The sequence below is a fragment of the Fringilla coelebs genome (genome assembly GCF_963513975.1).
Source record: "Fringilla coelebs genome assembly, chromosome: 2".
NCBI lineage: Eukaryota > Metazoa > Chordata > Aves > Passeriformes > Fringillidae > Fringilla > Fringilla coelebs.
The window spans coordinates 3,788,116-3,803,103 of NC_140029.1; the positions used below are offsets into that span (position 1 = coordinate 3,788,116).

General features: G+C 46.7%; 1 protein-coding gene across 2 annotated transcripts in view; it reads left to right on the plus strand.

Annotated features, from left to right (window-relative positions):
* The first annotated feature begins 5,383 nt into the window (after positions 1-5,383).
* Positions 5,384-14,988, plus strand: part of IGSF5 (immunoglobulin superfamily member 5) — a 30,651-nt gene continuing 21,046 nt past the window's right edge. For both annotated transcript variants that reach the window (XM_084201395.1, XM_084201396.1), the window contains exons 1-3: positions 5,384-5,577; positions 7,432-7,627; positions 14,084-14,404. In XM_084201395.1, coding sequence (XP_084057521.1) covers positions 7,570-7,627; positions 14,084-14,404 — 379 coding nt within the window. In that variant the 5' untranslated portion in view covers positions 5,384-5,577; positions 7,432-7,569. The remainder of the gene's footprint in view (positions 5,578-7,431; positions 7,628-14,083; positions 14,405-14,988) is intronic.

Here is a 14,988-nt window from a genome sequence, read left to right on the forward strand (position 1 = left end):
CAGCAATTCTGCAAAGAGCTGTGGCTTTACTATTATCAGCAAGGAAAAAAAAAAAAAAGGAAAAAAAAAAGAAATTAAAGAAAAACCAGATGAAGTAAATGGGTGTTACAAGGTTTTTGAGCATTTATCCTGGAGTAGATTCGTGGTAGCATAATTTCATGAATCTTTACATCAAGGCAAAGATTACCTGACTTCCTTGGAAAGAGACAAAGCAGCATTCCTCTGACCAGTGGGAAGACACCTGGTGGGATTGGTCTCAGCTACTTTTGCAGCCTAAACCAGAATGCCCAGCCTTTCAGGCTCCTCTGGAGTGAAAAAAAGGAGGAAGACAATGGGGGAAAATGCATCTCAATGTTTACAAAGGTGACACAAAGAGGAAATGGCCCAGCCCTGTTGTTTTCAGGGCTTTTCCTCTAAGCTTCTGACTAAGGAAAAATGTGGCTACACTAACAGACTAATTATAAGATTAAAAAAAAATTGTTAGAGACAGAGAGGGATCTGTGTGTCTCAGACTTCTATAGCTAACATGAATAAAATCTGTTTTGAATGAGAAACACCTTGCAGAGCACCAGCTATTTTGGAGAACAGTAGAGGAAAGGAGGAAGAGCATAAAAAGAGAGGAAAAAACCAGAGGCAGAGTTGGAAAAGTTATGGCTTTAGCATCTCTTTGGCCTGATTTGCTACTGGAGAGCAGCATCCTGTAGGCAAGATAGAGACAGCTAATTCAGTCCCATGGACAGCTTTTCTCCTGCCTTTGTCTGTTCCAGGGGTTTCAATTCCCTTGCTCTTCATGAGAGAAAACAACATTTATTTCTTTGGCGGGGAGCCGTTGCTCAAAATCCTTGTAATGGTCCAACCTCCTTTCAAGCCCATTCTCATGAAGAAATGAAGAATCTATTTTCTGTTTCTAGCACTGACCTCAAATCAGCTTTACTCAGAAAGTGGTTTTTCTCTGCTGTTTTAGTGCTCACACAATCTGATCATACTTCCTTTGGCTCAGCTCAATAAGCCAAAATACAGCATGGAACTGCAGGGCCTGGTGATTTTACAGATGAGGGTGTCTAAATACTGTTCACTTTCTATCACAGGATGGTTTGGGCTGGAATGCACCTTAAAGATCATCTGATTCCATCTCCTGTGCCATGGCAGGGACACCTCCCACTGCCCCAGGCTGCTCCCAGCCCCAGTGTCCAACCTGGCCTTGGGCACTGCCAGGGATCCAGGGGTGTTGGATGAAGTTTTTTTCTGACTTAGAGATTGGGTAACTGAGAGGCATTTTAAAAACTTTTATTTTCAGTCTCATGTGAAGGGTGAGACAATACAGATGGTATAATTTATACTATTACAGTCAGAAGTTAACTATTTCTTAATTACAGTGCATTATCAGCATTTCTTGGCCTATCAGCTGTAGATGCCTTAAAGCCAATTGTCTAAAATTACCCCTTGTGGCTCCCACTACAATGCATCTTTCACAGTTCTATTTCTCTAAAGTATCCAGTCCTTTTTTGAAAGGCTATTCTTTGAAACTTGTTTCTAGTTCTATTTTTTCTCTCAAGAATGTCTGCCCTATTTTATGATATTTTGAAGTCAGTATTTCTTATCTTAAAGCTTGCATACAGATGCACACTGTGTGAGCCTTCTGTCTTTGAGAATTTTCTACAAATTTCCCACACAGGGGCAGCCACAGCTTCTCTGGGCACCTTGTTCCAGGGCCTCCCCCCATCCCAGGGAAGAATTTCTTCCTAATATCCCATCCAAACCAGCTCTCCCAGTCTGAAGCCATTCCCATCGTGACAATTTGTCCCATTCTCCTGCAGGGGAAACAGAAATTACACTTGTGGCCCCAGTGGCAGTGACAGAAGGTTTCCTTGAGTGAATCCCAGGAAGTTCATTTCCCTCAGAGCTCCTTGTGTGGGATGGCACAGCAAGCTGTGCAGACATATGTTCCTGCCTCACACACCCCAGAACAAAAATGTGGGGGGTTGCTGAGGAGCTCACAGTGCACACACCATCCAGAAATGGGTTTGGAAGGGCTGGGAGGGGGTGAAAAAGGGTGAAAATCCTCCCACTCACTGGCAGAAGAAAAAGGAAAAATTGGAAAGAAGTGTCTTGGGGAAGTGGAGTGGGAGGAAGGACTTGCCTGGTGATTGACAAAGTGACCAAGATGCTTTTCCATTGAAATCAACCTGGAAAAGTGAGGACCTGGTCTTTTAAACATCATGAGCATGGGTAACCTTGTGCATGCACACTGGGGACCACATCTTATCACACTCCATCTTATCACACTCCATCCTATCCCACTCCATCCTATCCCAAAGTTTTACTCATCCCAACACCATGGTTCATTAGGAAGGCCAAAGGAAGGAAGGAGCCAACAAGGGCAGTAATTAATAATTAATAAAATGTCAATGCACGTGCTGATCTTCTCTAACACAACGGATTTTGGCTCTGTCACCTCTCTAATTGCTCTTCATTGGTTCATGCCCATCCCCTCAGTGAGAGAGGACAACCTCAGCAATGCCAAATTATAACTCAGTAAAAGTTCTAAAAGCAGCAATTATCCTTTCCAAAGCCTTTTTTATGTAGTGTCATCTTGATTAATTCAAGTTGAAAATTCATTTTAACCTTCTGCACTCCTCCTGCTTGGGCAACCAGAGATGGAATGTGCTCATTAGATGTTATTTTCCCCTTTATGGAAGGCATTTCAAGAATATTGTTATTTAAGTCAGTGGAACAAGAGTGTGATGTTTTAGACTTTAAAAAAGAAGGTTTGTAAAGTCAAGGAAATACTAACAAAAAGTATAACTGGTCAAAAAACCCTCTTCCCGCAGCTTTCATGGCTATTTCTTTTAACAAATCTGGGCAATACTTTTTCTAATAAAGCCAAGTTTTTAAAATTTATTTTCAGAAATTTCTCACTATTCTCCAAGCTGAATGATTCATTTCCCTTTGCTGGACCTTTCCATTTTGAATCACTGTGGCATTAATTTCTACTTGCTACTGTTACTGTGCTTATAGGAAATACAGTTTAGGGAAGTTTTACGTCCCTTTTTTACAATTTAAGCTCATCATAAAAATCCCCTGACGTGCCACATCAGTTCAACTCACTGACCAACAATGGCATAAAATGCAGGATGCAGTTCTTGGAGGAAGACAAAGGCTGTAAGAACATCTCACACACACAACCCCCTGAGTCTCCTGACGCCATCTGGAGGAATTTCATCACGGAAAGGGTGATGAAACACTGGAAAGCACTCCCAGGGAGGCGGAGTTACTGTCCCTGGAGGCGTTTAAGGAAAGACGTTAAGAGACGTTTAAGGGTGTGGCACTCGGTGTTTGACAAGGTGATGTTCGGTCGAAGGTTGTACTTGATGATCTCAGAGGTCTTTTCCACCCTAATTGATTCTGTGACTCTGTGATGTTCCCCAGTGCTGCCACAGCCTGATCCTGGATGGGCATCTTGGTTTTACACGCAGAAGATTTACCTGAAAAGTTTTCCACCCCAGCTCTTACAAAGCCTTACCTGCAGCCCTGCCCCATCTCCTTCAGCTGCAAACCGAGCCCCTGGATGCTCCCCGGGGCTGGCTCAGCCCCTCACCCTGTCGAGGGCTGCTGCTGGACCTCAGCACCCCCAGCTGGGGTGACAGTGACCACTGGCAGGGGCATGGCTGGCACAGGCCCTCCTGCTCTCTGCCACTTTAACAGGGGGATGTGCTGCAGCCTCATCACTCACCTGTGCCATTGCAGCAGGGGACATCAGTGCCAGGCACCACTGCACACACCTGTGGCAGTATAGCAGGGGAAACTGGCATCAGTGCTCTCACCTGTGTCATTGTAAAGGGGGAACACTGGTGCCAGGCACATCACACTCACCTGGGTCATTGTAACAGGGGACATCAGTGCCAGGCATCACTGAACACACCTGTGTCATTATAACAGGGGAAATTGGCACCATGGCTGTCACCGGTGTCACTGTGACAGGTGACACCCATTCTGGACACCATGGGGCTCACTTGTGTCCCTGTAACAGGGGAAATTGGCACCATGGTGCTCACCTGTGTCATTATAAAGGGGGAAATTGGCACCATGGTGCTCACCTGTGTCACTGTGACAGGGGAAATCGGCACGATTGTACTCGCCTGTGTCACTGTGACAGGGGACACCCATTCCAGAGACCATGACACCCACCTGTGTCACTGTGGCAGGGGAAATTGGCACCATTGCTCTCACCTGTGTCTCTGTGGCATGTCACCCGTCCCAGGCCATCCCTGCTGGTTGCCCCCCTGACCTCCCCAAGCCCTGTCTCCGGCCGTGCCGGGTCCGGTCCGGCTGTCCCGCGGCGCTGCTGTGCGGGCACCGTGCGGGGCTGGCTCCGTGTGTCACCGTGCGGGGCTGGCTCCGTGTGTCACCGTGCGGGGTTTGCTCCGTGTGTCACCCTGCGGGGTTTGCTCCGTGTGTCACCGTGCGGGGCTGGCTCTGTGTGTCACCGTGCGGGGTTTGCTCCGTGTGTCACCGTGCGGGGCTGGCTCCGTGTGTCACTGTGCGGGGCTCGCTCCGTGTGTCGCCGTGCGGGGTTGGCTCCGTGTGTCACCATGCGGGGCTGGTTCCGTGTGTCACCATGCGGGGCTGGCTCTGTGTGTCACCGTGCGGGGCTGGCTCTGTGTGTCACCGTGCGGGGTTTGCTCCGTGTGTCACCGTGCGGGGCTGGCTCCGTGTGTCAATGTGCGGGGTTTGCTCCGTGTGTCACCGTGCGGGGCTGGCTCTGTGTGTCACCGTGCGGGGCTGGCTCCGTGTGTCACCGTGCGGGGCTCGCTCCGTGTGTCAATGTGCGGGGTTTGCTCCGTGTGTCACCGTGCGGGGCTGGCTCTGTGTGTCACCGTGCGGGGCTGGCTCCGTGTGTCACTGTGCGGGGCTCGCTCCGTGTGTCACCGTGCGGGGCTGGTTCCGTGTGTCCCCGTGCGGGGCTGAGCTCGCTCCGTGTGTCCCCGTGCGGGGTTGGCTCCGTGTGTCACCGTGCGGGGCTGGCTCTGTGTGTCACCGTGCGGGGCTGGTTCCGTGTGTCCCCGTGCGGGGTTGAGCTCGCTCCGTGTGTCACCCTGCGGGGCTGAGCTCGCTCCGTGTGTCACCCTGCGGGGCTGAGCTCGCTCCGTGTGTCACCGTGCGGGGTTGAGCTCCCTCCGTGTGTCACCGTGCGGGGTTGGCTCCGTGTGTCACCGTGCGGGACTGGCTCCGTGTGTCCCCGTGCGGGGTTGAGCTCGCTCCGTGTGTCACCGGCCGTGTCACTTCCTCCGGGCCGGTTAAACATTGACAGGCACAGGGCGGAGGAAGGCAGAGGCCATCCCTGCGTGTCACAGTGCCAGGCACGGCCTGCGGCCGAGGGACAGCTCGGAGCAGCCTGCCTTCCCTCACGGACAGTGTCCCCAGCACCGCAGGGACGTTTCCGTGGCACGGCAGGTGAGGGCTGGCCCGGGACCCTCGCCTGGGTCCCCTCGGGGCTCCTGCGCGGGCAGCGTGAGCCGGAGCTGCCGCCCGAGGGAAAGCGGAGGCAGAGATCTCAGCGCCAGGGATGTGATCCAGGTAAAGCCCTGGGCAGCCTGGATTCGCTTCCCAGGAGACAGAGCCGGGGGATGGAAGATAATTTAGGTCTTTTAGCGCTTCTCCCTGCTCCTGCCTCAGCAGGGAGCCTGCCCTGGGTGGCAGGAGTGGTTTGTGGCTCTGTCTGCTATTCTGCTTCCTGGCATTTGGGGTTGGTGTCCGCCCTGGGGTGCCCAAAGCATCTGAGCCCCTCTCTGAGTCCAGCTGCCATTCCTCGAGGGGATAATTGTTGTTGTTATCCCCTGCCTGCGTCCTGGATGAGGCAGGGAGCAGGCTCGGAGCTGCACTGGCAACCTGAGTCACCCATGCGCTGGCAGAGGAGGGGAAAAGCAGCCCAAAACAAACCCAGGCATTTAATTCATCCTCAGCCAAAATATCCTGTTTCATCTGGGGATCAGATAATATTTCCCAGCCCTTTGAAAGTCCATTTTGAAACCGGGTAAAACAAAATATTATAGATCCCTCTCTTTCCTGCCTCGCTCTACTTCACCCCAAGCTGTTTACTGATTTTTGTCGTGCATTTGGCACAATATCCTTGCCAGTTTATTCTTCACCACGTAAAACTTTGCCCAGCTCAGATTGCTTTGGTGCAGCTGGATTTCTTGGTGGGGGGGTATGAAGGTTGCTGTTCTGGTTGGAAATCCTGCTTGGTGTCACAGCTTCCTGGAAAAGGACCCAGCCCTGTGTTTTGTATTCGTTTCCTGGTGCTTTACTCGGTCTGTTTCACTTGGTATGACAGATGATACCAGCTCCTGTAATTCTGACTGGTTTGTGTGTGACAGCCAAGAGCTGCCACGGTGACAGAGCACAGAGAAATCCCTCCAGGCTGTGCACAGTGACCCTCCCTCCCCACCTGCCTGCTGGGGACTCCTCCACACATAAAATATGGAGATAAAAAGGCCCAAAACCTTTCAAAATGCACTGGAAAAACCTGAACCAGCCTTTGAACAGGTGAAGGAATCAGCCCCCAGGTTTGGCTGAGAATGTTGATAAGTTTATAGAGCTGTCCTGTAGGTTCCCAGGGTAAACTGAAAGCTTGAAAAATGGGAAAATGGGGATGAAAATGAAAGCTGAGCCTGCCAGATTCCAGCAGGGAACGGAGCTCCTGGTGCTGCAGGAAACCCAGGGTGTCTCTGTGGTGACGCTTAATTGTGCAGTGCTGCCACAAAGGGCACCCCAGGAGTCAGAAACACTTTTCTGACAAGAAATTCGGTCTGGCCACAAAGCCTCATCCTCTGGCCCAGGTCCCTTTCACAAAGGCAAGCTTCAGTGGCCCAGAAGAGGAATTTGTAAACCAAGCACAGTCAAAGCCTCTCCCACATATTTTGAGGGGGAGGAGGAGGAGAATATCTCACGAGTGAATCACAAACATTGAAAAGGCAGAAAATATGGGAGTAAGGTGGTGTCTCACACCCAGAATCTGTGCATTATTTCTGACCACAGTGGAGAGCTGCAGGTGGTTTATTGTGGGGTATAGGAGGCACTCTCAGGTTCTGAGGAATAACTCTGGGGACCTTTTTTTGCACTCTCAGCCTTTCTGAGGGCTCAGTCTGGGCAGCTGGGAGGAGATTTGATGTTTCTCATCTTCACAAGTGCAGCAGCTCAGAGAGTTATTTTTCCCAGTTGCACAGAAGTTACTTTAATGATGCAGCTGGAGCTGCCCTGGCCCTGTCAGTGCTGAAGCAGGAGGGGCTGAGGAATGGGAGATCTGCAGGAGGAAGTTTCTCTGCTGAAAAAAAAGGTCCTCTGTGTCTTTAAAACAGTTATTTGAGGAAAGACTCAGCTCTGTTTCCAAACCCTCCCTCATTTAATCTTTTCCCCTTGTTGGTGGTACAGGTCACACAAAGTCACCCTCGTCACAGCACCCAAACTCATTCCTGAGTTTCTCCAGGACTTTCTGTCCTTCAGCTCCTTCCCAAGCATGCAGTGACCACTGGTGGCTTCCTGCCTCGGGGACCAGGAGAGAATGCTCCAATGGAGAGCTTCCAGAAATGCATTTTGCTTGCCCTCGTCCTGACTGCCTCGCTGCCAGGTAGGACCTGTTCACAACCCTTGAGATGAAAAAACGTGGGTACTCATTTCAGGGTGGTGGAAATGGCCTTGGTGATGAGCTCAGGCTCAGCACTCAGCCACAGAGTGGGGTTATCTCAGCTGCTTGAAAGGAGATGTTGGGATTCAAGCCTGAACCACCTGATGATTTAAAGTGTGCTGGAGTGTGAAGGGCTGAGCAGAGTGTGGGGAGGAGGTGGGAGGGCTGCCCTCTTTCAATTTCTCTCCTTGTTTTTCTCTTCTTCCTGTCTGGGGCTGCTTTTGAGGGGGCATCTGTAGGAAACTCAGTATCAGCAGCTGGTTTTTACTTCCAGAAGTAAATGCAAATTATCACGATGCTGGTTTACCACCAATTCACACTTCACATGCCTGAGTCTCAAAGTCAATTGAGATTAAAAGTGTCTTGGTGGCAAAGCTTTAGAGGAACAGTGAATATTAAGTGACTGGTTGGGTAATGGAGACAAGGCTGATTTTTTTTTTAAATTATACTCTAGCTGGAGTTTTAAGAGGCTCTGACAGAAATGAGCTGCAGTGGGATGAGGAAAAAGGTGTTGTCATGCATTAATAGTGAAAGGAAACACAATGCAGGAATAAACACTGAATTTTCTGAGCAGGGGAGCTGCACAGGGATGTGTGGTATTCAGCAAGCTCTTAAACAACCTGGTGAAGAGGAGGGAGCTGTGAGGTGGCAGACTTTGCAAGCAGTGCAGAATTACTTAGGGCAGCCAAATCCAAAAAGAGACCAGGAAGATCTGCCAGAAAATGTCATGATGTCAGATGAGTAAGTAAGAAAGGTAGAGAAAGCATTTAATGCAAAGCATCACTTAAATGCAATGTCTAGTGGAGAAAAGAATAGATGTCTGGGAAAGGGAGTAAATTGCTGAAAAAGAGAGAAAATTTCACCATTTAATGTCTTCAGCAAGGGCAGATAAAATGAAACCTGGCAGGATGTAAATCCACAGGAAGGTTTCATCTCAGATATTGGCTGTTTTGTTAACCCTTCCATCGCAAGCAGGACAGGTCTGAGAAAGCTACAAAGTGTGATGAGCTGTTCTAAGGTAGAGAACAAAGAATCATAGGAGGGTTTGGGTTGGAAAGGCCCTTAAAAATCTTCCAGTTCCAACCTCCCTGCTGTGGGCAGGGACACCTTTCACCAGACCAGGTTCCTCAATGCCCCATCCAGCCCTGAACACTTCCAGGATGGGGCATCCAAAGCCCCTCTTGCCTAGGAGGGAAGGATGAGGAGGCTTCATGAGACTGGGATATCTTTTTCCTGCTTGTGAAGAAGAATAAATGGTAAAAATGTATTAAAAAGATTAATTTTAATGGTGAAATGATTATTCACAATTTCTCATAACAAAAACATTTTTGGTAACCATTAAGAGTATCAGATTTAGGGCTAACCAAAGCCTGTTCTCTTCTCAGAGCATGTAATTGAATAGTAAAGCTCATGGTCACTGGCCATGGGGGACATCAAATTATAAACAGGCTGAAAAAACCTAGAAACAAATATCAGAAAGGGTAGATCCATAGGTTCAGAAGTGTCACATTCATATTTTCTGGAAAATCCCTTTGCCAGGATTTCTTCTCCTATGAAGCTGAGGAGCCTCAGAGAAAAAGGAAAACAATATAATCTCATTTGCTTCTCCTGTGTTTTGCTGCTTAGGAATGTGGTTGGAGATTTTTTTATCCAACATGTGAACTGTTTTAAATTAATGACCAATCACAGTCAGGCTGTGTCAGACTCTGAGGAGAGAGTCAGGAGTTTTTAATTAGTATCTTGTTAAGCCTTCTCTCTGTATCCTTTCTCTATTCTGTAGTATAGTTTAGTATAACATTCTTTAATATAATACCATAAAATAATAAATTAGCCTTCTGATAACATGGAGTCAGATTCATCATTTCCTTCCAATGATGAGGACCCCAGAAAATACCACACAGAAGCAATTTTTGGCTGAGGAAATCCCTGGATCTCTTTTTTTTTTGGGCACTGGGGCGTTCTACCAGGGACTGCTGTCAAACCTTGAGTGAGAGGAGAGAGGAAGACATGCCTGGGGGCTGTGGAGAGGTTTGTGTGCAGGTGGGAGGAAATAAGATTTGCTGAGCATCAGGAGTCTGGTATTACTTGACAGAAACATCCTGTAAGCATTTAAAAATTCCTGTTAACACGAGTGAACAAGCCAGTCCCTTGCTGCAGGCTTTGACAAGCTCTAACCTACTTTGGTTTTCAAAAAGCTCAGCTGCAGGGTTGGTGGGTGCTGAGGGAAACTTGAGCTGCTTATTTATTTATTTATTTATTTATTTATTTATTTATTTATTGTTGTGTATTTAAGGGCTGATAGCAGAGCTGTGGCTGGAGCAGTGGGCCAGGGGTGAGGAAGGGGAGGTAGGAGGCAAGGTGGGGTGAGCAGGAGGCTGAGGAAAAAGTGAAGAGAAAAAGGAATTTCAAAGAGACTGGAGGAAAAAAAGATCTAGAAATTCAAATAGAGCAGAGAGGGAAGGGAGAAAGACAGATATTAGCTACAAAAACTGAAGGATGAAAAGCAGTGTTTGTGGAAGGGCAATACGGGTAGAGAGGGGGAGATTATTTTGAAATACGATAATGAGGCTGAAAAAAAGAGGAATCATTATGGCAAAAGGATAAGCTCATCCTGCCCTTCCCTGTGCTGCATCCAAATAGGTCACCTACAAAAGAGGAAAGACAGAGCCAGCAGAGGACAGGAGGCAAGCAAGAGAAGGTAGCCACGTCTCAATGCCTTTGTTGTTGAAAACTCTGGCGTGGAAGAGTGATCCTTTGGGGTTTGTTCAAGTGTAGAAAAAAAAAACATTTCTGATGAAGGGCAAGGGTGGCTCTTTAGCAAATGAGGTTCCCTCAGTGCAGGCATCCTCCTGCACAAGATGCATTTTCATTTCTTCACGACCTGCAGGGGTGTGGCAGTGAATTTGTGCGGCAGAGGAGGGAGAACAGCAGCTCACAGAGGAGCTGGTGTGTGCTGTGTGTGCTGCTGGGAGGCACCGAGCCTGGGACACCATAAACACTCCATGGAAGCAAATTTTCACCCCTGCTGACTGCTCTGTAAACATTCAGTATGCCTCAGAGGAGGTGTCCTCACTCAGCTCTGTTCTTCAAAAGCCCAGGGGCGATCAGGGAGCCAGCCCAACATTTCCCTGGTTTTTGCTGGGTGGGATGTCTCCCTGCTGGTGTGGGGGGGAGCAGATGTTAAAGCAGCTGTCAAGAGCTGAACATGTAATTCCTGTAAAGTGCAATGAAAATCTAGCCCTTAATTTGTTTAAAAGCAACCATCTGCAAGGTATTTTGGAAGCAGGATGCAAATGGAAGCAGCAGTCACATTTTTCTCCCCAGTGCACGAGGCAAGGTCCAGCAAAGGCAGTCCCAGCACTGGCTGGAGGCACTGGGAGCTGGGTTTAGATCCCATTTGTGCCAGGAATGTCCTCTGTGACCTCACCCAGGTGACTTTGTCAGTGTTTGTGCACGGCTGGACAATGGAACCTGCCGTTGGTTCAGGACTCCACGTGCAGAACAAACAATAAAAGCAAGGAGATAAAGAGGCAAAGGAGAAATCACCAAAACCCTTCAGGCCACAGGAGGAGAAACCCAATCAAACTCCTTTATTTGGGGCTGGGAGCTACATGGAGGAGAGGTTCTGTCCCACTCCTCAGCCCTCCCAAAGGATCCCCATGCAGGGCTCAGGGACCTTTCAATCCGGGAAAAACCATTTATTGCTCCAGCAGACATGGTTAGTGGAAGAAGATGTAGCTCTTACCTTACCTATGAACTGATAAAAAATAATTATCACAGATAAATTATTAACTCATGCCTACCTGCCTATACTGCCCTGAAGAAAGCAAAAGCAACATAGCCAATGATTTTTAGAGCCGATGATCACTGATTATTCCTGTTTAGGGATAAATTTCAAAGATTAATTAACAGCAAGCATTGTCCTGAAAGTTCAGTCATTTATTCAGAGCCCTGGCAGACCACAGCTCCTTGAAAAAGTAGAGTGTTTGCACAGGCATAGAAATAAATTCCAAGGGCACAGAGAACAGTTTGCATTAAGAGGGGCAGAGTGGGTAAATTTTAATTTCAACAGAAATACGAATTACTTAATCTTATCTGGCTTTATTAATTATCAGAGTAGGTAAAGTTTGCTTTTCATTTAATGTTTTGTTGCTCACACACAGATATACTCAGCAGACTGAGGTGCATGGCAGAGGTGACATAACCCAGGAAGGTGGAAAATTTTTGTGAAGCTTTTTGTAAACACGACAGAACTCAGTGTCAGCCATCCACAGAACCAGGGAGAGCGAGGTTTGCACAGTCCTGCAAAACAAAGGAGTCTGTAAATGCTTGCAGCAGGTGGGAGGAAAGAGAGGAGCTATTTATATTAAAGAACAATTCCTGGCACCAGCCTGGTTGGATGTACAGTGGTTAAATGTGGGCTGGGTGGGGTGTTTGTGAGGGTCCCCAGGACGAGGTGAGAGATGATGATCTGACTCCCTGTTCTCAGAAGGCTGATTTATTATTTTATGATACATAACATAACATAACATAACATAACATAACATAACATAATATGTAATATATGAATTCTATATTATATTATATTATATTATATTATATTATATTATATTATATTATATTATATTATATATAATTTATTATAAATACTATATTATGATATAGTATATTATAATACTATATAATATATAGTATATATATATAAAATATATACTATTGTATGTATTTTTGTATAATATAGTATAATTAATATAATATAATATAATATAATATAATATAATATAATATAATATAATATAATATAATATAATATATATAATAAAATATATTATATATAATTTGTAATATATTATATTATATTATATTATATTATATTATATTATATTATATTATATTATATTATATTATATTATATTATATTATATTATATTATATTATATTATAATATATATTATCTATATAATATCTATTTCTATTCTATTCTATTCTAAACTATACTAAAGAAAGAGAAAGGATACAGACAGAAGGCTTAACAAGAATGAATAATAAAAACTCGTGACTGACTCAGAGAGTCCGACACAGCTGATGGTGATTGGTCATTAATTAAAAACAATTCACATCTTTGGATAAACAATCTCCAGACCACAATCCAGAGCAGCAAAATATGGAGAAGCTGAGGCTTCTCATCTTCCCAGGAGCAGAAATCCTGGCGAAGAGATTTTTCAGAAAATATCACGGTGACAGCTGGGAAGTGCAAAAGGCTCTGGGCAATGGAGCAATGGAGTTCCAGAGCCCAATGCTGGGAGCAGCTCCCTGAGGCACTGGCTGCAATGTCCTCACTGAGACTGGGCTCTGGTTCCATTTATACAAACACCAAACACCCCTGTTGTGTGAAAAATACGGCATGTCCTTCTCATATCAGCTGCTGACTGACACAAAATTTTTTTTTCAATAATTTATAGCTAATCCATTAATGAATAAATTACCTAAAGAACCCACTTGGTGTGAACAAAACCCTTAAAAATTACTTCATTGCCCTGAATCCTCTTAGCAAGGGAGTGATGACCATTTCAGGCTTCCTTTCTCCTGGAACATAACTGAACACTTATTCTCAGGACAAATTTGCTGGCATGGGGTTTTAATTAGACTGCCACAGACTGCACTGTCTAATTGCTGTCATCATGCAGAGCTCAGCTGGAAGCACTGGGGCTCCCTCAGCAGGATTGTTCCCTGGGGAGGCAGATCCCCCTGGCAGGAGGGAAATGTCCATGCTTGGACTCAAAATATTCCTGTGCACTTGGTGGAGGTGGCAGTGGGGGGCCCTGGGTCTGTGAGGAGGAAAGGAAAACAAAATGATTTTGTTAGGGGCTTTCAGCTCTGGGAAATGTTTGCCAGAATTGACACTGTCTTTCAAGGAGTTCAAACTAATGAGTTTAGGCACACCTTTGGTAACAGAAAGCCTGAGAAGGCTTTAGAAGATGTACATCACAATGTGTGTGATGAATGATTGAGGAACAGGGGAAAGAGCACTGAAGGATAAATGATGGGGCTGCAAAACATCAGTGGCAATCCAAGATATGGAAAAGGGACTGGTTACACACTCCTTGAATTATGTAAAGTTTAGGCAACTCATGTATTTTCCTTCTTAAAAGTGTTTTTTTTTCTGTCAGCAAAATGGTAGTCAGTGAATTACTGAAGAGAAACAGGTGATTTTGGAGTAGGAGGAGGAGAGACAAAATACTTAAAGGCATTTTTAAAGAAAACCACTTAATCTAAGCAGGATCTGAAAGAATAGATTGCACACCTCCATCTCTGAACTGGTACAGATGTTTGACAGTATCCAACCACCTCTGTTGCTGTTGTATATGTAAATATGGACTGATTTTGGTTCCCTCTCAGGTCTGGGCTTTTGTTACTCCATCACAAAAGGCCCTGAGAACGCCACGGTGCTGGCTGGCTCAGAGGCCAGGTTCAACTGCACCGTGTCTGCAGGATGGAAAGTGCTCATCTGGCTCTCCCAGGGCAGTCCTGTGCTCACTGTCCTCAGCTCCCAGGGCTCTGTGGAGACCACAGAACGCTTCACCTCCAGGAACTACAGCAGTGGGGATGAGTTCACCTCGGAGCTGATCATCCACAACACCCAGCTGAGCGACTCTGGCAGGATTGAGTGCAGCATCCAGCAACCCAGCCAGAACAACTTTGCCTTTCTCTCTGTTCAAGGTGTGTATGGCTGATGCCTTGGGAAGGCTGACCCAGAACAGAGCTAAAGAACAAAGCAGGGATTTATTCAAAGGATCTCCTGCATGGACCCACCTGGGGCAGCACCAGAGCCCAGCCAGGGCTGCACCCAAGATGACCCAAAATGGCCCCAAAATGCCCGGCCGGGCACGGGGTCTCTCCCTGGGATCAGCTCTGCTCCATTTGCACCTTGCAGTTCATTGTCCCATCCCAGCTTTAGCCCCTGCAGTCCCACCCTGCTTGTTTTTCTCTCTCCAGCCCACGGGGTTTGTGCTCCTGGCTGAGATTTGGCTCATTTGTCCTTGGTGCCCAGCTGGAGCAGGAATTGTTTTGTCTCCCTGCTCTGTGCACAGAGCTCACCATCCCATAATGTGAACCCAGACCCACACACTAAAGCAGCACAGAATGTAGAAAACATATAAAAGCTAAAACTTGAGGCATCATAGCCACCAGAAAAAAAGCTGTTTTATTGTGCTGCACTTAAGGGAATCCTCTGAGGAATTGCTCAGGCTATCCCCAGGAAGGAGCACATGCCCTCATTTACCATCCTTTGCCTCCTGCCCTGC